Consider the following 25,853-nt stretch of genomic DNA (forward strand, 5'->3'; position numbering starts at 1 on the left):
CTGAAGACCGAGAAGCTGATTGAAGGACACAAAGTTGGATGGTTTTCCAATCCGATCCTTACACTTGGTGCCCTCTGAATTGATTGCTCCAGTCAGCTCTGCACACCAATATTATGAACTAGGGGCTCACTATCCCAGTCAGCCGAGTCAAATGACTCGTATACATCATTGTCGGGTGTACCTATGGCGAGGCCGAGATGCTAGGTCGGGCCATGACACTACCACAGTAGCTGCTTTCTTTGGCTATTTTCGAGTTCCGGCATAACTTGCGGTCAACCTGACTCCGAACGATGTCAATCTGGCCATGCTCGTCTTGTGATGGTGTGAGATAGATGGTACCGTTGCTGATTGTACCGGGATGGCGCATTGCGGTCGTGGGATCGACCAGGCCGGGGACAGTTGGAACAAGTAAGCAGATAACTGATGAGCTCTCCAGATGCCAGGCATCGTTGCCGCCGTGCCATAGTCAGGCGGACTGGAGACCGACCCGGCAGTAGTCTCGGTATCTGGTCCATTCAGAGCTGCAGGTGGAAGCAATCCATGATGGCCAATGTGGAACTGATAAGAGCTCTAAGCGTTGAGCTAGACTTTTAACTATCCTTTCGGCCGCCCGGGTAGAGAGCCCAGCATCACAGTAGCAGGTAGTGGCAGTAGCACGTGGGCGATCTGCAGCTGAGGTGAGGTTACGTAAGAGACTCCCTGGCGAGGATGACGTCGACATTGAGGCTACAGTGATATTCTCAAAATGGACCCAATAAGGCCCAAGTATAGTGGCTCGTCTTTTGTTCTGGCAGATATCTACATAGATGCCCAGGGCAAGTTGTACAAATGAAGCTTGGCAAACCGTTAATTGAAGGCTCGGCAGATGATCCCTACATACTTTACGTACGTTGGTTGACGATTGGAGGTACCTTAGGTTTGGAGAGACCGACCTCAACTCAAGTTACGCAACCAGCGAAGAATGGAACCTTAGGTCTAGGTAGCATCACTGCAGACAGAGCAAAGGCTAATCAAACTCCTCAAGGTGTGCCAAGATGTTGCTTCACATGCCTGCGTCGATGCTTGTTGCGTGTTGCATCCAGCTCGTCGCCAGTGGTAGTGCTGGTGCCTCATCGTTCAGTAAGTAGGTAGGTATTTGCTATCGCTATCACTATCACGGAGAAACAAGTCAGGTGAAAAGGTGAACCTAATTTCACTGGGCTCAGGGTTCACAGCTGATGAGCACAGGACTCCCAGCTGTCAATATTGATGCGTGCGAACGGGGTCTATTGAAGATTGTTTGTTTATTACACCTCCATGTTCATATTGTTGACGAGGCAGGACGTCTCAGATTCTCAGTCACCGGCCGCGCTCGCCGAACTCTAAAAGCAGCTGATTGAAGGGCCGCCGCCCGGAGGCAGACTATCAATACATGTAATAAGAGCCCAGACAGACACGCAGCTAATTTCGTCGGAGCCACTAGCAGCATTCTTGCATTGCACTGCATGCAGCACACTCACTCACTCACTGCACGCACGCAGCAGTCCTTTCGAAAGAACACGAGTTCTTTTCGCACGCCATAACCAAGCTGCGCACTGCACACTGCACACCCGTTACCGATCGCAGTGCCGGCACCAGGAGTCTGGGTCTGCCTTACCTATATTAACTGTGGCCATTACGTTGTATTCGTTAAGGTAGGCAGGGAAGTACTTAAATGCTGAGATGGAATTCCACTCTTTGTCTGCTTTTCTGGAAGGGTTCGTGACGGACGGGATTTGGGCTCCTGAGGGTTGTGCAGGTGCATGAGACTGGCCTGTGCGCGGCGTTCTGATAACATTTGAAGGCCCCAAGAGATGACTGGCAGGGGTGGGAGCGGGCCACTGGCAACGGAACTGGCACTGAACTGGCACTGAACGGGCGAGATGGGCAGTAGCCGGGGGCAGTAACGGGGCTTGCTCTGGCTTGCTTCTGGGTTGACAGCGGGGCCCTTCCCTCCTTCAGCACCTTCCACCCTCATTAGAGCCTACTTTTTTAGACATTCAATGTGCAGCAAGCCTGGCGCAAGCCACGTTAGCGCTGGATCTTCCCAAGAGCTGATTTCATTTATGCCGAGCGAGCGACGGGCGAATGAACGACTGCTCCTGGATGGATTCCATGCGCCTCGAAATCTCCCCCTGCTTCCCTTTCCTCAATCCCCATCGCGAAGGAAGCCTGTCGTCTCACTCCCTCCCATCATCTCTGGTATTGATCACTTCGATCTTTATCTGGATTGTATCTTTTCATTCATACGACTGCCGACCTTGCCCGCGCACCCCATACGCACCGACTGCTATTCGCTGCTGGCTTGATCCAACCGACACTCTACGCTCACTTCTTTTCAATTCTTTCTACAACCACAACCAAGGGCAAAGTCGCACGCTGACCGAACTCCAAAAAGCACCCTCCCTCCCTTGCCGACTCAACTCAGTCAAAGTCCCCGCCACGGTCACGCTTGCTCCCGTATCTCTCACTGCTTCATTTCATTCGGCTCTTCCAGTTCTATTCGCCAGATTCTATTCTTTTGTCCTGCAACCCGGTCAAAAATGCCTGCTCTTTGTGGTGGTTCGAAGACGGTGCAGCGCAAGCTGGTGCTTCTGTATGTTCTCCCTCCTGGGGACCCCATGTTCATGTTCGCCGAGACATCCAGTCGCGTATGGCCTGTTCGGTCGACACGAACACGCACGCGATTGCATATCTGTCCAGCAATCCTTTTCATAAGACGCCCGTTTCAAGAGTGCTAACGTGTGATTCCTTGCGAAAGTGGCGACGGTGCGTGCGGAAAGACATCATTACTCAACGTCTTTACGAGAGGCTATTTCCCGACTGTCTACGAGCCTACTGTTTTCGAAAACTACGTGCACGGTATGTCATAAATGATACGAGCAATGAATGAATGCCTTGACGAACAAGGGCAATGCGCGATAGAGCGCGTGCGCGCATCGACGGATCTATGACTGACTTCTGGGCGTTCAGATATCTTCGTTGACAGTGTGCACATTGAATTGTCACTATGGGACACAGCCGGACAGGAAGAATTCGACAGACTGCGCAGTCTCTCCTACGATAACACAGATGTGGTGGTGCTGTGCTTCAGTGTCGACAGCAAAGACTCTCTGGAAAACGTCGAGAGCAAATGGGTCGGGGAGATTCAAGAGAACTGCCCCGGAGTCAAGCTGGTTCTGGTGGCTCTGAAGTGCGATTTACGCGAAAACAACGAAGACGACGACGAGCCCGCAGCCGGAGCTGCCGATGGCGCGCAACGGGAGAAGCGACCGATGATCGACTACAACCAAGGCCTGGATGTGGCTCGGCGAATCAAGGCTATGCGCTATCTGGAATGCTCGGCCATGAAGAACCGAGGCGTGAACGAGGCATTCACCGAAGCCGCACGAGTCGCACTCAGTGTTAAACCCAGTGGCGAGAAGGATTCGAAGTGTGTCATCATGTAGGCATCGCCCATACACGCGAGTCTGGATCAGAGCTCCCCCGTTCACGACCGGCAAGAGGGGGGTCTGAAAGCCGGGGTGATTGGAGGGGCTACAGGGCGGTGGCCTTTCTGTTTATGGACAAGTTGTGTCGCTACCATAGCGGCGTTGCGTCCGTCGGGGTTTTCCTTCTATTTTGTTTTGCTGTTTGAGCGTTTGCCCTATACGACTTCCCGGAAAGGATGGCCTCTTTTTCGTCTGTACATATATCCACTTGGCCTTGCACATATGCATTTCCACAAAATACCATTCTTTTGTAATAGAGGGCAAGAGGGGGGCCAAAAAAAGGAGAGAGCAAGCGGCCATACGCATGTGTACTTGCCGCCCCCCTCTTTCACTATTGTTCACTTTTCCCCGGTTATTGCGTTTTGGGCCAGCACCCGTCATTGGACTGAGAGGGCAGCAATCAAACCATGCAGGCCTGATGTCTGATGCTTCTCATTTGCTGTGTATCGAGAACTCTACGATTGGAAAGGGGACAGTTCCGCAGGCGACTGTCCTCCGTCGGGGGACAAAGGCGAGGTCAAGAGATACTGAATGCAAGAATGACAATACCTTCGACGTAGCACAGGTATCGGGGGTTTGAAATGGGCTCGGGATGGGACGATGCCACCCGATTTTGACTTCCCATGTCTCGCATCCACCCGGCCTCGAGGAAATTAATCTGTTCGATATAGTCTCATCCAGGCTGTGTCTGGCAGGCTCATATAAGTATTATCACGGGTGAATCTCACATTGTCCAGGTAATGAATAGGTGGTTCATCAAAAGGCGGAGGCCCACATGGACTGAACGGACAGCAGATCATCCGAAATGGCTAAAGCAGAGCAGAACCTCTAAGATGGGACCTATGTGGTATTATGATCACAGGATGCAGGCGCCAAGTTTCATTAGGCATTGATCTTTTGAACCTTCAGCCCAGATCCCGCAGCACAATCTATATATAAGGTACATGCATACTTACATATCAAATGTGACTGTATGTAAGTACCTGGGGTGCTCTTGGCAATCTTGCGCGATGCCAAGGCCGACTCGGAGAACCCTCCACAGATTCAATGTTTCGTTCAAACGAGTGCATTGGCCTCGCAGCCAAGTTCTGTTACATCTGAGTTGTTATATATGACTGGCCTGTTTAAGGAGTCGTTGTTCGTTGAGCCACCAGTATCCATGAGCAGAGATGAAAATGGCCTATGCCGGCATTTGAGCAACATACATACTTTACTTCTCCTGTGGTTGACTCAATTCCTAGCTTGGAGCTGCATCGATAGCCCATGTCTCGGAGATTATCGGTTGAGAGAATTTCTGATATATTGCCGGAGGCGTAATCAAGCTTCCAAGAAGGGAGATAATCTGGGGTCGCCATCAAATTTCCCTTGGGGTTCATCGCTTCTATCACCGCCAAAGGTCAAAGGTTGGGGAAAGTGTTACACCTGATTGGCTGTGGCAACTAGAGCCACATACATGCTTTTGCCCGTTGCCCGACCCCACACGGTAGCCTGGAGCCAGCTGGGAAGACTTTGGGATATATAATCCCTAAAAGCAAGTCTTCTTTCCAGCGAAGTAGCTGATAACAATCGCAAGATTTCATCAATATGAAAACGCACTCGGTCTTTGGACTACCCGTCTTCGGACACCTTCGCTTTTTGCCATTCGCGTGAAGATTTCCTACCTAACAAGCGCACGTAGTTTCTGGGTAGAGTGCATGCACAAAGGAGCCTGGTGGGAGGCTGGGTGTCGGCCAGCTCGTCCTGCCCCCGTGGCTCTGCAACATGGCTCAGTGGAAGTTGCTGTTGCCACATCCTATCAATATTAAGCGAAAGCATAGTTTCCGTGTTCGATTCTGCATCAAAGCCGTGACTATCTTTTTTTCCCCTTCTTTTCTTCTCCAGCTTGGTTTGCACACTGTCCCGTTGCGGCGGTTTGATGGTATTGGTTCCCTCCGCCAAAAAGTCCATAGGGGCTGACTGTTCTATTCAACTGATACAGCTCTCCCGTCTTCGGATGCCGTCGCTGGGTATACTCTCCATTTGAATTTCTCTAATTTTACCCTACCTACTACAGTTTATTGATATACAGTAGCTGGATGCGAGTAAGCATTGCGCAGGTTCATAGGCGAGCGATAGTGCTGATGGGCGACGGATGGTGACTGGGTTGGTAAGTACATACTTACACGTATGTTGGGAGACTCATCGTAGTGACAGTGCCAACCTTCTCTGCTGCAGAATTACTGACAGAACTGCACCGTCTGAATCAAATGGCTTCTTCTATTCTTCTTTTTCGGCTGCACGCACTGTATCTTGGCTGCACGATATGACGACGGCCTTTGTCCCTAAGAGGCTCGCCGTATGTGGGGCGTTTTAGGCAGCTGCTGGTTGTTGGTTAGTGCACCTACCGTGGCAGGCAGTACGTATATTTGAGAATATTTAGTGACGTGGTATAATGTTTATTCCACTGGGCATGATGCTTACTCTACTGAATGTAATGCCTGATTAGACAAATAGATATGTCGACTATTGCGAAAAAGTACCGATTACACCAAAGGCAGCGTTGTCGCCATCAGGGGGATAATAGGTAAGGTAGCTACTAAGGAAGGTGGTTTGCTGGTACTAGAGCTAGCTCGGCATGACTCAAAAGGCAAGTCGCCCATTGAAGTTTGAAGTTACCACCAGCAAACAGAACCTTGGCTCGGCGTAACGTCAGTCGGTGACTGTTTGTTTGACCAGCTGCATAATTTTTATATGTTGGGCAGACATTACTGCTGTTGTAATCGTTTCGTAAATCTTTTCCTTCCCTCCTCCTCATGCTCCTCCTCCAACGTTTGCTCGCCCTAGGCTCACGCAATCGCCTAACAATTCTCGTATCTGGCTGCGTGAGAACAACCGGGCCACGCCAAGCTACGTCTTCCAACTGAGGCTGTAGCTTGCTTTGCTCAACAGCCGCACATCATGGCTTCGGAGTCGCAGAAGGAGGCCTGGTTCCTCAAATACTCATTCCCCGTCACCTTTCCCTCCCACCCTGCTCTGACTCTTTCCGAAGCCGACTTTGGTGACTTCCTTGAGAGAGACCTCAGCCAAGATGCCAGCACCCACGTTGCCCCTACGGAGCCTGCAGACAAGAAGGAGACCGAGTCGGACTCCCTCACCCTGTTGACTCCGCCATCGACCACTGCAGAGCTACGGGGTGCTACCGAGGTCCTGAACCTCAACGATAGCCCAGCTAAGGCTACCAAGGCTAAGCCAGAGGGAGATGAGGGTGCCCACGCAGCCCTTTATGAAGGGCCTCTTGTCTCATGAGACAGACGCCAAACATGAGCAGCAGCAGCGGCAAACAAACAACGAAAACCTCATGCGTACCGATAACAACGACGTAGCGTACCGCTCAACCCAAGAACCTCTTCTCGACCTGTTCGCAGAGCTGGAAGAGGTCATCTCCGGTCCCCGTCTGTATGAACTCCTCAACATGGCCTGGCAAAAAGATCCTCTGATGACCCTGAAGATCATCTACAATGCCCGATCGATTCACCTCGGAAAGGCTTCGCGAACCACCTTTTACCGTTGTGCGGCCTGGTTGGCTCAATACCACCCCCTTACCCTGGTTGCCAACTTGCGCTGGTTGAGTCGGCCTGTGATCGTGAAGAAAGTAGAGAAGCCGGACGGAGAAGGAGACGACGCCGTGATGGTGGAATATGAGCACGACAAGGACGATGAGGATGCTTCCGCCTTCGATATCAAGAATGGGGTTTCTCACGGTTATTGGAAAGACTTACTAAATATTATAGCTCTATCTGTAAACGATCAGCTACACCTCTTAGCCAATCCCAAGGACATCTTGAATATTACACGGGAAAAGGGGCATCCAGACCGACCCAAGCATATAGATGCTGCTGCTGCCAAATCAAAACGCCACGAAGTTCGAAACGAGCGTCACGAACGTGCGATTGCCTCCTTCAACGATAAACCTGTCCATCGAGCTCTACACTTGGCCATTGCCCGACTCTTTTCAGAGCAACTGAAGTCTGACCTGGCTCTGCTTCGAGGCGACGATGCCAAAGCGAAGAAGCGCATCTCCCTGTGCGCGAAGTGGGCGCCTTCCCATGACCGATTCCACGACAAGCATACCTTCATCGTCTCCACAATCGCGGAGCTCATGCACCCCGAAGATATCTCGCAGGGGATGGATCGCGAGATGTATATTCGCCACGCTCGAGAGGCCTACCGCAAGGACATCTCTGCTCTCCGTGGTCATCTTGATATCGTTGAGCGTCACCTCAGTGCCAAGACACTGGGCAAGATCAAATACGACCGTCTGCCGTCACTTGCCATGAATAAGTATACTCCTCTCTTTGCCGAGAAGGACACAGAGCATTTCGAGGCCTACATCAATAAGGTAGCAGAGGGTAAGGCCAAGATCAGCGGCGCGACCCTGTTGCCTTCTACCCTGATCAAAGCAGTGCGCCAGGGCGTTGGTGCCTTCAATCAGAGTGGCAAGGGAGCAGTTAAGAGTGTCAAGGAAGCAGTCGCGGATAAGATGGCCGCACTTAGTGGCAAAGTCGCCGATGGCCAGTGGAAAAGCTTGGTGCAACGTATCAAGGACTCTGGCAATCTGGAATCCAGCATTGCCGTTTGTGATGTCTCTGGCTCGATGAGTTCGCCGACTTTTGGTGACGGAACATGTCCAATGGACAGTGCCATCGGTCTGTCCCTGCTGCTGGCCGAAGTCACAAAACCCCCATTCGGCGGGGCCTTTATCACGTTCTCCGGAGATCCCACGGTAGAGCGTGTGGACTTGACCAAGTCCCTCCATGAGAAATACCAAAACATGTCGAGTGCGCATTGGGGGATGAACACCAACTTCGTGGCGGTATTCGAAAACCTCATCCTTCCCATGGCCATCCGCAACAGCCTGAAGCCAGAGGATATGGTGAAGCGCATCTTCGTCTTCAGTGACATGCAGTTCGACGCAGCCGACTCTACCTATAACTGCTATGATATCCACTCTCGCAACAATGGCTGGGGCTCATCGTACGAGCGGATCAAGAAGAAGTTCTCGGAAGCTGGGTACGAGATACCCGAGCTGGTGTTTTGGAACCTAGCCGGCGGTCGCGCCGGCTACAACGGCTGGGGTGGATGGGACGCCGACCCTGTCGCGCCCAAGCCTGTCACGGCGAACCAGGAGGGCACCGCGATCGTGAGCGGGTACTCCCAAGGCATGCTCAAGGTGTTCCTCGATGGCGGGTCGTTTGACGACGATGCGGAAGAGGAGGAAAAGGAGGAGGAACCTGTGTTCGAGACGACGGACACGGAGGATGGGGTCGAGGTGGTTGCCGAGGCCCAGCGTCCGGTCAAGAAGCAGAAGATGGACCCCATGTCCACCATGAAGAGAGCGATCGGACACAAGGCCTACGACATGCTCAAGATTATTGATTGATTGGTTGATTGGTTCGGGCAGCTGGGAGTAGAGATGAAGACGCAGCCGTTATGGGAATGGCGCATGTGACGAGTAGATACCCCCTAAAATTGCCAATGGTTTCATGTTGGTTTGTTTGATGATAAATTTAAGTATTTTCCGCAAGTAATCGACTGGCCTAATCAATAATTATTCCGGTAGTATTCAATAGGAAATAAGTATTATGCCACTAATTGGATAAGCATTACACCACGGCACTGATTATTCCCTAGTCCATACAGGGCGACACGATATGGTGGAAGCAGTGTTGTCGCCATCAAGGGGATATGTGCATTCATCCACCTAACTATCTACATGCGCTGCTTAATCAATGTTCCGTAGGATAAAATGCATGTCCGCCGGTGTGCAACTGCGATCCCATAGCCCAAACCGTCTCCTGATCAAGCGTTGGCAACAGTCTGCGTAAACGAAGCCACGCTGACAGAGCCGCCCAACGCCTTGGTAGCGTACTGTAATGAAAACCAAATCAGTCAGCCAGCCAGTCAATTTCAATGAGGCTGAAGGGGGCAAAATGGGAGTATTGCCAGGGAAAGAGAAAACGAGAGGAATTACTCACGTTGAAGATAGCCCATCGGTACCCGATGAAGTATGTCCAGTTGTTGTTCAGAGTGAGCCCGTTGCCGAGCTGCTTGAACGAGGTGCCGTCGGTGCTGTAGCTGAACTGGCCGACGCGGGTGCCGCCGGGCCGGATGTCGACGGTGCCGCGCAGGTAGATCTTGCCCTTGGACGCGGCGGCGCTGGCCGAGGTAGTGCCCGTGCTGGCCGTGTTCCAGTTGCTGTCGAGGTTGATGCCGTTGACCATGGCGACGGTGAAGGTGCCGCCGTCGTTGCGGACGCCGATCCAGCCCGTCTGGTCGCGGAACAGGGAGAGGCCGGCGCGGTCGCCGTCGGCCATGTTGCTCGTGTCGAGCACAATGGTCGCCGTCGACACGGGGCCGCGGATGCGCCGCGTCAGCGTGTTGCGGGCCTGGTACAGGTCGTTGGTCACGGTCGCCGCGCGCAGTGTGAGGCCGTTGTTGACGCTGTACCGGCTCGTGTCCGGGTTGTGGTTCCACTCCCAGGGCGCGCCGAGGGCGGTGCCGTTGAAGGAATCGGTCCCGATGGACGAGGCGACGGGCTTCGCGGGCAGCGGCATCGGGTAGCTCGTTCCCCAGGCGCCATTTGACGTGACCAGAGATGGGAAGCCATCCGAGCCCCAGGTCACGGGGGGCCAGGACGGGGATACGGCCTCCGGGGTATGCATCCTCGAAGGCCATGTAGTACCAGTCGCCGTTGGGGGTGTCGATGAGTCCACCTTGATGGGGGTTGCCGCCGCCACTGACAGGAGGTCGGACTGCATTGGCGAGCACTTTGATGCTGTAACCGCTCTGGGGCTTGCTCGATTTCAACGTCCATTCCTGGTTGGCGGGGTGTGTCACCAAGACGTAGTATTGCCCGTTGCGCTTGTACATGCGGCTTCCCTCGAGGGTGGACTGTCCACCGCTGTTGCCGTCGTAGATTTGCTGGTCGCTGGTGATCGACAGACCATCGGATGCCAATTTCGCGACACGAAGCTGCGTGTTGCCGTAAGCCACATACATAGAGTCGTCGTCATCGATGAACAGGCCGACATCGTAGAGGCAGGTGTTCATGGTGCCAGCGAGCGACCACGGGCCGGTGACATCCGACGCCGTGTAGACGTAGGTCTTACCAAACTCGATGCAGCCGATCCAGTACCATTTCTTGTTGCTGGGCCGATATCTCATGGTCGAGGCCCATATGCCCTTAACGTAGGCGCGAGTGTTGCCAGCCAAGTCATACTTGGAGCCCCAGTCCAGTTTCGGCACAGAGTGCCCAATGTACTCCCAGTTCACTAGATCGTAGGAACGGAGAATTGGAGCCCCTGGGGAGTAAGCCATGGTCGAGGCCGAGTAGTAGAATGCATCGCCCACCCGAGAAATGCTATGCCCTGTTAGATTCGCGGCTCAGACTTTCGAGCAGACTCCTAGTTCCTGTACTGAAAGAGAATGTCCTCGTGTTGTTTGCTCGGTTCATACGACTACTTACTCTAGATCAGCAAGGTCATCCCACAGGACCGGGTTGTTGAATGATCCCGTTGCAGCCGGGGTCCGGACAGTTGACGTAGTAACGCCTCCGGCCGTGGTAGATGGGGATGGGGCAGGGTTGCCACCACCGCTGCATGGAAGGCATTGCGAGTACCTAGAAGGTATCAGATCGATTCATGTTCCCAACGGCGCAGGGCGCGAACAAAGCTCGCCGGTGTCTATGTAGACCTACCACTCATTGGAAACCTGGCAGCAAGATCCTGATACGCAAGTGGTATCGCCGGCCCAACCGCTACCGCCACCTTTATGAATGTCAGGACTTGCTCCGGCTGGTCTTGATAGGACTCGTAGCGGGTGACTTACATTGGCCGTACAGAGGCGCCGCGGCAAAGACAGCCTGGGCGAAGCTGGCCGCCAGTACGATTACAGTCCTTTGGGAGACCATGATTATAGAACTCGAGCACAAGTACCCAAGTCAAGTTTCATGCCGTAGACTATGGGGACTGGGTCTCTTACATAGTCGCAGATGATCGAATGTTTATTTGACGTTTCCTTCTTAGTGTCGGTCCCCGCGGGATCAAAGACTGGGCTTTGTATCTATTGGTGGGTATGTCGAGAGATGGGCGAGCACGTTTCCTTGTTGGGACATGATATACAGGAAGAGACAGGGCGTACGAAAAAGGCATGGCTCTCATGGCTACAGGTCATTTCCAATGCTACATACCTCTTAGCCGCGAGACTTGGGGAGGTGCATAAGAAAGCACAGGACAAAAAGTAGGACTAAGGACTGGATCTCAATGCCCACGCGCGTGAGGCGCACCAATGGCATAGTTTCCAGGACGGAACTCGTATAGAACAAAGGGACCTTGCGCAGGGCGACGGAGAATACGGGTCGCTACCAAATTCGAGGCATCCTGGCGGGCAATGGCGACATTGATGGCTGCAGCGGAGGATACGTGACTGTCGACGACATCCGGATGCTTCATGGCCACAAGATACTCCAGATCGGGTCTGGAGCGCGGGGCTCCGAGATTGGCGATCGGGGGTTTGGACCAGAAACGCCTGTTCGTGGGAAAAATACGAGAGGATCCTCCCAAAACGGAAGCCCAAGGGACCGAGGTGGAGAACAGTGCTACGATGCCAGGCCGATGTGGTATTTGGCCGTGTTATTGTTGCGTCCCTGGATTTCAGGCACAAGTTGGCTATGGCATTTGCTTCTGCCGTATCGAATAAAGCGTGCATCAATACGTACGTCATCTGGGCAGGTGGGGGGACCTGGGCCTGTCTGTTTTCCCATCTCAACAGCCATCCTACCTACCTCGAGTACCTATTCTGTCTTTGCAGCTTTCAGTTCACAATAGCTATTCTATTTACTGGTATGCTTTTATTCCATCTCCATCATCTTAGGTTTCATGTGGCTGAGGTCTGAAGCTACCCCCTTGTTCTTTGGATGCCGAGACGATGGAGAACGTCGCCCACCACAACGATAATTTACTTACCCAACACACAACTGAAGGCTGGTGTTGCAACTCTTCTTATGCGAACGCCGAACCCGACCACGCCACCAACAATGGGCAATTGGCTTATGCTTATGACCCATGGACTTTGACCTTATGAGAAAACCCTGCACGACGTTCCCTCCCACAATATAGTGTCCCATTCGACGCCATCTTTCAACAATCACAGGCTTGGTGGTGTAGTTGGTTATCACGTCAGTCTAACACACTGAAGGTCCTGGGATCGAGCCCCAGCCGAGTCATGATATTCTCTTTTTGTTCTCATTTTCCGGAGTGAGTCGCTTGGGATTGACTTCCTTTTTTGTTCTTCTTTTATTTTCAAAGCCCAGAAGTAAGTAGAACGTTGTCGATTGGCATAATCCACATGTATCGGGACACCTTCAGTTCCCTGCGCCTCTGTCCAACAATGAATAGATATGCTAGCCCTCGACTGGGGGATGCTAGAAGCAAAAGCATATATCTACTATGCCATAATCAAGTTGCCTCTTCCTTGGACTACTGTGCGTCAGAATAATCGATTATGTAAGATCATCTGAAAGATTGGCCAATCTTACTTTGTGGTATATGAGTGAAACACTGTGATATGTCAGCAGTATATAGAGCGACACATGCCTTCCCAAGATATTTCATCGATTCAATGAGCTGGCTGTTCACGCCACAAAATATGTGTGTGACAACGTAATGGTTCACCGATGTAACCGATATAATGGACAAGCAACTTTGCTATTGTGTGCTCTCCAGTCCAGTGTTTTATCGGATGGCTTGAATGAAGGACATGGTTAGCAAGGCCACTACGTGATATGGACACATTGGTACTCTACAAAGCCCTCGCTCTCCGCCGGCTGCTGTACATACAAGCCGGTCACTGCAATTGTCCGAAGGGCTGCAAAAGAGCAAAGTTGGAATAACCCGAGAAAACATTGAATGGACTGAAGCAATTACCTTACAGAATGGCATCATGGCAGTAGGTAGGAAAGGGACCAGTCTGGATGTGGTTGGGACTTTTTTTTTGCAAGCGCATCTACTTACATCCCTTTCTTGGATGAGACCTTACTGGGGAGCAAGGCGTGAAAACCACTTTCCCTCCATTAAGACAACTTCTTGCTGCTAGACTTGCCGAGGCCTGGACTGCGGTAGCTACAACGTGGCTGAGGTAGTCATCATTGTGCTTTCATAATAGACTCCTTTGCTGAGAAAGTGGTTGTTTATGGCTGCCTACCTTGTCGAGGGGATAGATAAGTACAATGATTTGCCATGGGAGTACCCAGACGGATGATCGGGTCTAGTTCGTCGTCCACAAATTATATACACAGGATGGGGTCCCTGCATGTTTAGTTTGATGATCAAGCTGGATATATAAAACGTAATCTTTATCTTAAAACTTGGCCAATGAATATTAAATGTCGTGAGGAGAAAAGAAGACAAGTAAATGAGAAAAAGGCCCGGGCTGGAAACTGGACGGAAGGGGCAAAATATATTGAATGCAGGGAAAAGCAAGATCAAGAGGCAATAGATTTTGTAGATACATACGAAGGCAAAAATGGAAAATGGAAGGAGCAGAAACTGCCACACAAAAAGAAGATACAAGAATGTTCAATGGGCTATTTGTACTGAGCGAGTGGCCGGCCCCCTCATACTCAAAATCAAACGACTGGTTACTGTAAAAAGGCGTGGTCTTTATCCTAAACATATTAGTGAGTTATATCGTGATGCTCGTTGCAAAATTGGTGTCTTCATCGTTGCAAGTTGATTGTGTGGAAAACGTGCCTGGGGAATATGGTAAACAGGGGGAAAGGGGGAGAACAATAGTGGTAACATTTGCATCAGTATCAGCGTGTCAAATGGCGTGAGTCACCCCATCAACAATCTAGTGATCAGTTCTTCACTTGCAATGGCACAAAACAGGTACGACAATCACGTAAGGTGCTTAACTGGGTGATAGACCAGACCATCGAAGAGCAAGAGTGTAGCTTTTCGCAGGGCAACACTCAACTGCCCACCATAAAACACATCCCAGGACACGACCCAAGGACTCACTTTTTGTTTTCTACTCAATACCACCTCTGCAGTTAAAACCATAAACCTTTGTCACCAAAACCTGCCATCTTTCCACCCAACAACATAACACGCATTTGCACAAAGACCTTCACAACCAACATCATCTACATTCTCCACATCATCCATCATGCCCCCCAAGAAGAACACGGACAACGGCGACGCCAGTGCCCCTGCCATCTCTGGCGTCAACTGGAAGCTCATCGATGCCGTCTTCAAGTTCTGTCCCGCCAACGCCAAGCCCAACATCGACTGGAATGCGCTGGCCGCGATCACCGGCCACAAGAACGGCAAGTCCGCCCGCGACAGCTTCCGCATGGCCTGCGAGAAGTTCGGCTGGTTCAAGGCTGAGGAGGATGCCAGCAACGGCAATGGCAACAATGGTGACACTCCTGGCTCCACTGCTGCTAAGAAGAGCGCTCCCAAGAAGACCCCCAAGACCACCAAGAAGAAGACATCCCCCAAGATCGTCTCTGACGATGCCTCTGACAACGAGGCCGAGATCGATACACCCACCAAGAAGCGCAAGGGCGGCCCCAAGAATGGTCTCGAGACGCCCCTGAAGAAGACCAAGCTCATTGACGAGGCCGAGGACGAGCCCAAGGACGAGGTCATGGCCGAGGACGAGGACGAGCACGCTGATGAGGTCTGAGAAGTTCACTTCCCTCATCTAGGATATCAGAATGGGGTTGAATAATTCTATCTCCTGACATAATATGCTACTGTACCATGTCTCTCAGCTTAAGACGCTGGAGTACTTACAGTCGGTGGTTGGATGGGATTTCAGTAATGGTCATACTCAACTAGAGACGACATCAACTGCGGTTTGACGCAATGAATTATCTCTTGATATGCAATCTCTTTGTCTTTCTCACTTGTAACTCACCATGCCGATTTGTGAACGGAATTGTACTTACCCTGCCTCTACCTTTTCTCACGCTACTCCTAGCGGCTCACGGTAAGAACATGTATTTCGAAATCCTCTGCTCATGTCGGGGGGAATGTTTTCTTCTCATCACACCCTTCTCCCATGTTTGTTGCTACGGGAAAACCCCCATTATATGCTGTGGTTCGTTCACTCCCACAGGCTCAACACTGAGTGTGATGGAGTGACTTTACCAAACCACATCGATGTTTCTGCTTGGAAACCATCTAGGAGCTTTGTGATCAAATGTAGGTCATACTTACTAATCCTATTCCGTGTGGCCTCTGTCAAGAATAGAGCCTTTGTCATCATAACTAACATGCCAATTCCACACCGGCTGCTACATGCATGAGCAAGACAGGCAGTTCAATCCAACTCACTTCAATTCATCATCTGCCCATCCGTACCTTGCCATAATAATGCGCCGGACTTGACCAATTGTCCCTGAGGAGTGAGTGAATACGATTGGAGGTGGATCATTTTGCCCTGCAGGACTGGGGACTGCGAGTCAGGCGTTGAGCGTCCTCGGACGGTCAGTGCAAAGAGTTCAAGTCTGGGGAAGCTGAAGCCTTACATTTCAGCGGGCTGACATGCGACACCTCACCACACAGAGACCCAAATGAACGGGCACATATCACATGTATGCGAAGGGCTGCGCGGGCCGTCAAAGTGTGTCCGTGGACGGGACATGTGCCCCAGGCGGCCTGGACACCTGAGTGCCGGTGGGTAGAAGCTGAAAGGCAATTAGGTTGGCAGCAGTCTGGACGACAGGAAATGAACAGAAACACTGGCTGAGCGTTGCTGGGCTGCATGATTAATGACGACAATCATTATGTACAAAACAGACAATCTCCAGAACTCAACACAGCTGGGCTGTGTCTACCTACCGACCAACCAAGAGCTCCCACCCCGCGCACCAGCAAAATAAGGGTCTTTTGGCTGAACACAACACGAGCTAAATGTTAGCTATGTACATACATGTAAGCTTGGACATGCATACCTGAGATCTTAGCCCAAATAGTGCATGCGTATGTAGTGTAGTAGTGCTTGTCTACGTGTAGGACTCTGGTGTCCCGATACTAGTCAATCGATCGTCGGGTCCGGATCAACAGGCATACGTACTAAGTAGAAATAAACAAGTGCAGTCATCAATACTCCAAGTATGTATAAAAAAGCAGTTCATGCGGTCGATAGCGTGGGGACGGCCCCAGACGCCTAGGCCAGATGGAGGACTGTTGTCTCAGCTGGAGTCGCATACGGACTTGATGCAGGTACGGGAAAGGAATGTCTTGAAGGTTCCTTCCTGCTGGACTCTTCGGTCGGGCTGGCAGGAGGTGGGTGGTCAAAAGAAGCAAGCGGGCAGTGTGGCGCAGGGACAGGTAATAATACGGCATCATGAATCATCTCTGCTTGGTTTTATTTGCTTCTCGTTTGCTTTTTTGTCCTTCGAAAGATTGCTTCCAGAAGATATCGAATGCACGAGGGTGGAGAAGCAGTGTCTTTGATTTGGATGTTCAATGCAGGTGGTTAGGAGAAAAGGAAGATTTAGCAGCCAGTCAGCCTCTGGAGAGACGCATGGATACAGGGGTGGTAGCTGCCCTTCAAATTGTCCCTTCCTAATTTTGTGATTACGACAGTGGGATCGGGAAGCTTGGGCACCGCCCCAGAACTCTGTCCTTTGCTAATTTGGGGCCCTCTCTTGGGAGCCAGCACCGGCAACATTGAAGGGCAAGGCCAACGGCTCGGGATCCTGAATGTTGTTATTGTTGGAACTTTGGCCGTTTGTTTGTGTCTGAGCAACTAAGCAAGGAGCGAGCCAGACGCTGCTGCTGAGTTGCAGCAGGAAACGAGTGGGGGGTTTGGTTTGGCTCGGCACGCCGCCGACAGTGACTGGTCACATGGTCACAGGGCCACATCATACCCGGCCTTTTTTGACACTGCCAGCAGCCAAAGTCGTAACGTAGGTACGGCCATGGACCCCTCTCCGGCTGTCACCCATGCATCCTATCAACTCATCCTTGCCTTATAGAAACCCCCTATTATCTATTAGGCCAGCCTGCGCACTGTCGCCCAGCAGAGCTGTCGACGTCTTCTGCTTCGCTGGCGGGATGTTGCGCCAGCCACCCACGTCCTGCAATGGCTGGAGATCAATAAAACGTAGAAGGAGAAGAAGGAAACAGAAGACGCAGAAGAAGCAACCTTGGCAAAGGAAGGCGGCATGAACAGCATGTGCCCAGAAGACAACCACATCAGCACACACGTCAAGGTTTGGCACGAGTGCACGCACGGTGCAAGGTGAAGAAGCAGAGAAATAAAGAGGGTCTGAGGAAAAAACCCAGCAGCCCGCAGGCACGGTTGCATTCTCTCCATCTTTTTGGCATCGCAGGTCTCCATGGGAAGTCCCACGGCGTTTTTCCTTCTTGTCGGCGGCGCCGCTCAGGCGGTAGTTCAGCACGCTAGCCACACGATGCCGCATTGGGCCTGCCAATCTCCTGGGATACCTCCCATCCAAACGGGTGCGTGCTCTATTAATCTAGCATCGTCGCGCATCAACGGTTCATGACCACACTTTCTTTGCTGTCTGTGTCTGTGTCTTTGCCCTGCCGATTTGCCTGAGAGTCGAATTAGGACGGGTGAGCGAGCGTGTTTGTGAGGCTTGTCCGCCGCACTCAACGCCGCCTTTTCTTATACATGCCACCGGCCCTCTCATCCATCACCAAGCCGAGGACGCAAGACGGGGCGATTGAGGAGAGGCAACAACGCCCTCCCCTGACCTGTTGCCCGGCCCTATAAATGCGAAATCTCACCCTTGCTGTTCGTATTTAGTATTGGTTCGGTGCGGACTTCACTCCGGATTACCATATCACACGACAGGTCACCCCGACTTGCAGATCATCAACTCGTTGGGCCATACAAAATCGGTCATCACATCCCTCTTCTCAAGCTGGCCGGATATTCACTCGAACCTCTGAAACGAGCTCAGGGCTCTTATATCAGGGGAAGGGAATAGTCGATTGCTATTATAAGCCTCTGCTGCTTATGACGTTGGATTGGGGACCGCAATTACGATCGACATGGTCCTCTAGTATCAACATCAGACCCTTGCCTGCCCCTCTCCTCAACCGACCTAGTCGCGATTCGAGATCCATTTTCCACTCTGGTTTTTGCTTCTTGAATTCTCCGTCCCGCCCCCAGATCTTTTCAGTCTTCTGTCCATCCAACCCAACCCAAAGAGGCTGGCCTTCAGGGAGGAGACTACTCATCAACTCGCTCACTTGCTCATCCTCCAACACACCCATTTAATGCTTAATCAAGACCTGTACTGTTGACGTGCAAGCCGACAACCTGGTCATTGCCCCTTGCCCCAACCAAGCTATCATGGTCTCGTTCTTTGGGCTCAAGCTCGGCGGCGATAAGAAAAAGTACGACCCCCAATGCTACTGATGCTTACCCCGAAATCCTGACTAACATCTCCCAGGAAATCTGGTCAGACCAACGACCACCGTGAATCACATCGCGAGTCACACCGTGAATCACAGTCCAGGAAGAAGGTCGACCAGAACGCACTGGCCGAAGACCCAGCCTTTTTCAACGATCTAGCGCTCCCCCGGGACTTACGCGGCGAGCATATACTCAACTAATTCTCGGCCTGGTTCATCGTACTCACTTCATAGACGGAAAAAGTCTGCTGGCCAGAAGCAACCTGTTTATACAAATGACACTCACAACCTTGCCGCCCTTAGCTTTTATGATATAGGATCTCGCCCGGCTACCTCATACGGACCAGGATTCTCCAAATCGAACACCAACTTCAACCCACAATGGAACGGCTCAATTACGAACCTAGGAGCACCCCCGGTTCTAGGTTCACGGAGGCCGAGTGTGTCATCGGTTAAATCAGCAAGGCAAAAGGCATGGGTAAACCCTCTGGATGTTCACTTTGGCAAGCGAGACTCAACTGCCTCGGCCGTCGCTCAGCCGCCCACTCAAGGACTCCGTCCGTCGCCACTGGCAAAGAGAGAGACCCTTGCCGCACCGCCGCTGCCTACTGCACCGGCTCTGCCTGCTCGGAGCCCCTTGCGGAACCCTCCTTCTCCGCCTCGGTCCATCAATCGGTCCATCAGAACGACGCAGGAGTTGGATTCCTGCTTCAGCATCGATAAACCTGTCGAAACTAGCACGGAAGATGCGCGACCACCCAGTCCAGTCTCCAACAGAAATGCCACAAGGGTCAACGAGACCCGACCACTCTACCCAGGTGTCTTTGGATCTAGTTCGCTCCCATCGCCTCCGCCCTCTGCATCTCGCACTAGCGATGATGTCTCGCGCTCATCGGCGGGTACTTGGGGCGAGCCTGTAATTCAGAATGTTCAGGCGAAGCGGGAGACAATGACCGTCGGAGCTTTGAGGCAGCGCAGTTTAAAGATGAAGGTTGAGAGACCTTCAAAGACTGATAGCGCATTGCCGCCTCCACGTCCCAAAACCTCGGGCGGGTATGAAAGTAGGAGAACAGATCGACGGCCGGGGGCGCTCAACCTTGATTTGCCAAGCCGGCCTTTGGATTCGGGGCCGCGTAGTCCTACATTTGGTCGGCCCCAGGCCCCCATGGATTTTGGGTCTGAGCCTTCCTATAAAATTGATCAGCCATCAAAATCCAACAACAAAGACTTCAGCCGGCGAAGCCGCCATTACTATACCCATTCGGCTGTGCGGGCTTCCTACAGCAGTTCTGTCTACGACTCGCCACCCCAGTCACCCGAAAGCCCGGTGATCCCCCTCAGCGGCCCCCTTGCGTGCCCCCGACCACCGGCGGCGGCGGCCAAACTACCTCGCCAGCCCAGCGAGGTGTCCGAGTATGAGTACGATCTGCCGGATTGGTCTGCATTGGCGGAAGATGGGCCACAGAGCGGGCAGGGCTCGGCCACGAGGAACTGGCCGCTGTCGTCAACCGGCGGCACCTCGCAAGAGCCTCCCCAGCTACCGGGTCCTCGTGTCGATTCCCCCTTCGGTATCCCGTCTTTCAGCCGGCCTTGGACCGGGGCCAACGCAAGACCCGGCACGCCAGTCAAGACGACGGAAATTACGATCACGACGAGCTTACGCACGCAGTCACCGCCCAAGACCGCACCAATTTATGGTCTCCGAAATCCGGCCATTGTGGGCGACGATTTCGGGACTGGATTCATCTAGAGAAGAATAGAAGAATCCCAGACTATGCATTAACGATTCGGGGGTCCATGAAGGATAGACAACGGGCTCCCGTAATACTTTTTAATATTTTCACATCGTCATATTACTAACGGCCGTACATACGGAAGATTGGAATGTCGGGGAGGAGGTTGCATCTCGGTGTTCATTGGGTCGGTCACATCTTTTCGGGCGAACGCTACATGGCGACTGCATCTTGATACCTATTTTCTTTACTGTTTGTCCCGCCTAGAGGGGCCTATCTTTTTGTCAATGGTTTAGCGAGGCGATGGATACCTCAACCTTCCAGGAGGTTGTCATTTTATGGATTTAATGCTACAGATGCATATTGTAGATATATAGCTCCCACCCACCCACTCATGGAGACGAAGAATGCAAGATTCCAAACTCCTATCATTTACCGACCTTGCTCAGGTCGTCCTACCCTGATCCATGAAGAGGAATTTGGCAGCTTCACCGCAGGACGGACACCAGGGCTTGGCCTACGGAAACCCCGTTGAAGAAAATAATCCTCCGTGCGATACCTGGTTCATGGCGTTATGTGCCAGGGGGTGCGGTCTTACTCCTCCTTTTGTGTCATTAGCCTTTACCCACCCCGCCGCTCCACCATAACCTTTTTGTGTCTTCCACCCCTGTTCTTCCGTCACGGCGGTCCTCTCTTTCCGACAATTTCTCGGTTTCCCACGACTCATCTTTTTGAGCTTTGGGAATGTACAACGTGAGATATAGTTGTTTCTAAAATTGGAGGAAGACGGGGGCTATTGTACCTGAGGCGGCGGAGATGGGGATGGACAGCAGTGAAGTAATTCAGAGAGGGTGTCTCTTTGTTTAGCCTCTCTCCTCTCCCCCCTGCAATCCCGTCGGACATGACAACCGGAGGATCGTCGCGGAAACCCGCACCGAACCATCGCAGGTTGGCATCTGGTTGCGGGTGGGTGCACAGGTCACAGGTATGGCGAACAGCAGCCAAATCGTACCCACAACGTTTCATGCGAGTGACTTGCTTGGTGGTGTGCATTGTATATATGTCATATCGATATATGCCGGTCACGTTTTTGATACATATGGCGATATAATAAGGCAAGTATGCATATAATAACATCTAGCCTCTTTTTTGATTGCCTTGTTACAGAGTAGCAGGGCATTGCATTGTAACCTGCCACACCAATCTCGCCCATGGTTGTGCCCCTGTAGCAGGCTGTGTATATATATATAAGCATATATCATATAGTGTATGCACTATATATATACTATATCGTGAATATAATCGTATAAGGGTATAAAAGGTATCGTGCTATATATAACATCATAACATATCTGCCGAGCCTCGCACACAGAAGGGGACGATCAAGTGACCCCCCCCCACACACACCTCGCGTATCGTTTTCCAAGACGCCCGCTCTATTAGAAATGAGACCATGACTCGCTCAAGCTGCAAATGGCCTTTACATCAATATGCCAACCTTGCGGTCCCTCTGCTCACGAAGGTTCTTGTCCTCCGTCACGACCAGATTCTTGTCTTCGGGCACGGGCATAGGCACGGGCGCCATCCCCGCCCTCGGGGAACGGGAAGCAACGGCGAAGTGGACAGCCACCTCGCTCGCCAGGAACTTCTCCGTCCCTTCTTCGTTTCGGCGCGTCCGAACTTTGTCAATCTGTGTTAATCCGTCGCTGCCGCAGCTGCTGCCAACGGGATTCGTCATGGGGTATGATGAAGCGGCGGGTCCAGGGAGGCGGTGATCGGCATCGTCAACACGGCCCCTACTGCGGCTCCTCTCGCCATCGTATCCGTTCGTGGAGGCCCACAACAGCCGCGCTGATTCCTCGCGCGTCATCTTGGCTGCGCCCTGCTGCTGCTGTCGCTGTTGTTGCTGCTGCTCATCGTGGATCTCAGAAGGTGGTGGTGTGGCGGTGAAGTCGTGGTCTACCATGGTGCTGTTGTCATCATCGTCCCCGTCATATATAAGGACCTTTTGCTGGTCTATCCTGAAACCACCTTGGCGATCGCCCTCAAACACACTTCCGGGTCTATGAAGTTGGCTGTTATTGCTGTTGTAGGTATTCCCTATAACGCGATTCAAACGCCTGAAGAGATATTGGGCGTTTGAGTAGTATGCGCTATAGAACGCCTTCGAGACCAGGGCGATACTCCGTAGGTCCCGCGGAGTATCGACATACTCCATGATTCGGAGCGCCACCTTCGCCGTCGCCGAGTCTCGCATCGTTTGCATCTTGGCCGCCATCATCATCGTCATGGAAACGGCATCAGTCGGCGGCGCGCCCTTCGCTGCGGTGAATGTGAGTTGGGGCAGGTCGACCTTGTGTCGGCTCAGAGCCCAGCCATGCTGGCCGCTGACCTCAAAGAGCGTCAAGCCTTGCACGCTATTGGAGATGTCGTTGACCGCGCTTCGGAAGGTGGGCGCGTACTCGCAAACGCCGCCGTGGCCCTGTGGTGGGCTGACGATGGACCGTAGGCTATCAAAAAGCTGGTTCAGACTACGCCTGGGAGGCGGTGGCAGGTGAGCCACAGCGGGCGAATGCATGATGTGCGGCAGGATCTGTAGCTGGGCAAATAGTATCATGAGCCAGCCCAGATTGGTCGCGTCGCAGCAAGTGTTGCCTTTGGGGCACCGCGGATTCGACGATGTAATCGCTCCTCCGCCCATGGCCAGTTTCTTATCATGATCAGCGTCATCGCTGCCGCTGTCGGTGCGGCCAGACGCGGCTGGACCGCGCAAATATTCCTGCAACGCACTACTACAGCACTCCATAGCTTGGCCCATCTTGGCCGTGCGGACAGCCCAGATCCTATCCTTCATCTTCTGCGGCCACGGCTTTGCTTGCAGATCATCTTCGTCGATGACATTGAGAATCGCGGTCTTGGACATGCGGGTGAACAGGCGGCGGAGCCCGAAGGCGTAGCTGATCAAGAGTAGCCCATCCGGCATGTCGTCGATCGCCTTGTGCATCCACTGGGGCAGCCAACGGTATTCCACAAACATCTCGACCGGTGAGGTGCACTGGTAGCGCATGCAAACCTTGGCCAGCGCGACGAAGGTGTCGAATTCTATTTCTCGAGGGACCGACTCATTGTGCAGATGCGCTGCGTGTAGCAGGAGCTCAAAGGACCCGTGTGCATTCAGCTCGAGCTGGGTCATCCGGTAGAGTCTGGTCTGCGCGCCGTCACCCCACGTGTACTCGACGGGGTTTTGGGGCAAGCCCGGAACGAAGCCCTCCTTGAGCACGTCGCCAGAGTCGCCCACCTCAGACTCGAAGATGCGCGCAAAAAGGGGCGAGGTCTCCGATAGCATATGCGACAAGACTCTGAAACGTAAGACTGGGTGGCTGTCTGATTCGTTGTTGGCAAACTCCAGCACGGCGTCGCCTCTCTGAGATATAGTAATCTCTTGTGTGGTCCTGCCCAGCGATATGCCGGATTCGCAAAGTTGGAGAAGGGAGTGAATGTAGGCCAGGTCTTCCTTGACGCTCTCGTAGATACTGAAGCGGGTTTCGAAGGTGGCCACGCCGTCGTCTGCGCGCGTTGACCTAGATGGCGGGACTTTGGAATGCTTCATTTGTTGTATTGCCTTGGCACGGAATATGTGGTCGTTGAACAACTGCTCAGCCATGTAATTCGTGGCTTCCCCCTCATGATGCATCGAGTAAGTGCTCAGAAGCCCAGCCTGAAGCTTGTCATGCAGGCCCCGAAGACAGGCCTTCCAACCACGGATAGCCTCCAAATACTTCTCGGGAAAGTATGAAGATGTCTTTCGCTGGTCGTTGTGGCAACGAGTTAGGCTCGCATTCGCATCCCTTGTGCCTCGGGCATGGTCAGATAGGTCCAGACTGTCGAAGCTCAGCTCTAATCCTGCAAGGTCAGAAGAAGGGCCCAATATGGGTGCTTCCAAAGGAGGCTTTAGAAGAGCCTCGCACAGCAGCCGTGGCGCGTCGCCTAGGTTGCTGTAAGCCTGAGCGGCAGCATCTGCACCTTGATGCTCGTTGAGCGCTGAGTTCAAATGCTGCGTGTATTTAAATAGTTGGCTGTACTTGGACAAGGGGGTTGCAAAAGCTGTCACATCAGGACATATAACCATAGGGTCGGCATCAGAGCTGGAGCGATCTTCATGTGCTGACGACGGTGTCTGCTTTGTTGTAAGACTGTCAAAATCAGGTCGCGAGAACCAAGTGAGCGTTTCTGTTTAAAGGAGGAAGGGGAAGAAGAAGGAGAGGGGGAAAACAACACCAAAAAAAAAAAAAAGAGAGGGGGAGGAGAGAGAGAGAGAGAGACCTACGAAATGGAAGGAATTGTTGACGAAACCAACATGGAATTTCTCTACGAGCGGTTTGGAACGATCCCGGGTCCTGAGTCTCATGTTGGGGCCCGGGTTGGAACTCAACGAGGACGACCATGACATGATGACTTCAATGCCTGTCCGCCACGATGGCTTCTTGTCCTGGATGTATCAAATCAAACAGAATAATAAAGACCTCGTGCACATGACCTCTTGGCTACACACATACTACTTCGATTTGCCGCAAGTGAAGGGGCTGATGGCAAGCTATCTTTCTTTCTTCTGTGTATGATTAACCTTGGGCCGGCTGCCTGTTGGTTGGTGATGGCAGTGCCAACTAGAATGTAGAATGTAGCATTGCTTACTAAAGCTAAAGCGCCAGGTGGCAGCCATCTGCCTGCTAGAGGAGCTGCCCAAGCCAAGCACATCAGAAATACTACTCACATCTGGCCAGTCACTCACTCACTCACCCACTCACCCACTCACTCGCCGCCATATATGTATGCAGGGCTGTTCTGTTCTGTTTTTGGTAAATTTTTTCTGGTATTTTTTTGTGCCTTTTATTCTTGCTTTTGCTATTGTTCCATACCTACGCCCTCTATAAGTCCGTCTATTTTTAGGGAACTTTTGCTAAAACCAGCGACAGCATGCCGACTGCCTAGGATAAAGTACCCGAGGCCATGACCATATCGTTGCGCTCCGTCCGATGCATGCTTTTTCGTCGCCGCCCATAGACGACATCTTTTCGCCTTCTCTCTCTCTCGCTTGGGATATCTCAGCCACCTTTCCAAAATCATACAATAATATAATATATAAGCCCTACAACTCCGTGCTCCTTTCGTTT

General features: G+C 52.3%; 7 protein-coding genes across 7 annotated transcripts; 5 read left to right on the forward strand and 2 right to left on the reverse strand.

Annotated features, from left to right (window-relative positions):
- Positions 1-2,561: 2,561 nt before the first annotated feature.
- PG997_009660 (GTP-binding protein RHO3) lies at positions 2,562-3,467 on the forward strand (the record flags this gene model as incomplete). Its single annotated transcript, XM_066813975.1, has 3 exons — positions 2,562-2,614; positions 2,780-2,880; positions 2,992-3,467. The coding sequence occupies 3 exons, from the start codon at positions 2,562-2,564 to the stop codon at positions 3,465-3,467; spliced, it is 630 nt and encodes a 209-aa protein (XP_066665937.1).
- Positions 3,468-6,446: 2,979 nt separating this feature from the next.
- PG997_009661 (uncharacterized protein) lies at positions 6,447-6,794 on the forward strand (the record flags this gene model as incomplete). Its single annotated transcript, XM_066813976.1, has 1 exon — positions 6,447-6,794. The coding sequence occupies one exon, from the start codon at positions 6,447-6,449 to the stop codon at positions 6,792-6,794; it is 348 nt and encodes a 115-aa protein (XP_066665938.1).
- Positions 6,795-6,846: 52 nt separating this feature from the next.
- On the forward strand, positions 6,847-8,928 carry PG997_009662 (uncharacterized protein; the record flags this gene model as incomplete). Its single annotated transcript, XM_066813977.1, has 1 exon — positions 6,847-8,928. One exon carries the CDS (start codon positions 6,847-6,849, stop codon positions 8,926-8,928), a length of 2,082 nt encoding a protein of 693 aa, XP_066665939.1.
- Positions 8,929-9,347: 419 nt separating this feature from the next.
- Positions 9,348-11,457, reverse strand: PG997_009663 (beta-xylosidase; the record flags this gene model as incomplete). Its single annotated transcript, XM_066813978.1, has 6 exons — positions 9,348-9,416; positions 9,524-9,934; positions 9,996-10,908; positions 11,014-11,166; positions 11,245-11,314; positions 11,376-11,457. The coding sequence occupies 6 exons, from the start codon at positions 11,455-11,457 to the stop codon at positions 9,348-9,350; spliced, it is 1,698 nt and encodes a 565-aa protein (XP_066665940.1).
- A 3,257-nt stretch (positions 11,458-14,714) lies between these two features.
- On the forward strand, positions 14,715-15,236 carry PG997_009664 (uncharacterized protein; the record flags this gene model as incomplete). The annotated part of the gene is made up of 1 exon (XM_066813979.1): positions 14,715-15,236. One exon carries the CDS (start codon positions 14,715-14,717, stop codon positions 15,234-15,236), a length of 522 nt encoding a protein of 173 aa, XP_066665941.1.
- Positions 15,237-18,887: 3,651 nt separating this feature from the next.
- PG997_009665 (uncharacterized protein) lies at positions 18,888-20,699 on the forward strand (the record flags this gene model as incomplete). Its single annotated transcript, XM_066813980.1, has 3 exons — positions 18,888-18,931; positions 18,988-19,037; positions 19,267-20,699. 3 exons carry the CDS (start codon positions 18,888-18,890, stop codon positions 20,697-20,699), a joined length of 1,527 nt encoding a protein of 508 aa, XP_066665942.1.
- A 1,463-nt stretch (positions 20,700-22,162) lies between these two features.
- PG997_009666 (uncharacterized protein) lies at positions 22,163-24,811 on the reverse strand (the record flags this gene model as incomplete). Its single annotated transcript, XM_066813981.1, has 1 exon — positions 22,163-24,811. One exon carries the CDS (start codon positions 24,809-24,811, stop codon positions 22,163-22,165), a length of 2,649 nt encoding a protein of 882 aa, XP_066665943.1.
- Between the last annotated feature and the right edge of the window lie 1,042 nt (positions 24,812-25,853).

This window comes from Apiospora hydei (assembly GCF_038363865.1).
Source record: "Apiospora hydei strain CBS 114990 chromosome Unknown utg000007l_segment0_segment0, whole genome shotgun sequence".
NCBI classification, from domain to species: domain Eukaryota; kingdom Fungi; phylum Ascomycota; class Sordariomycetes; order Amphisphaeriales; family Apiosporaceae; genus Apiospora; species Apiospora hydei.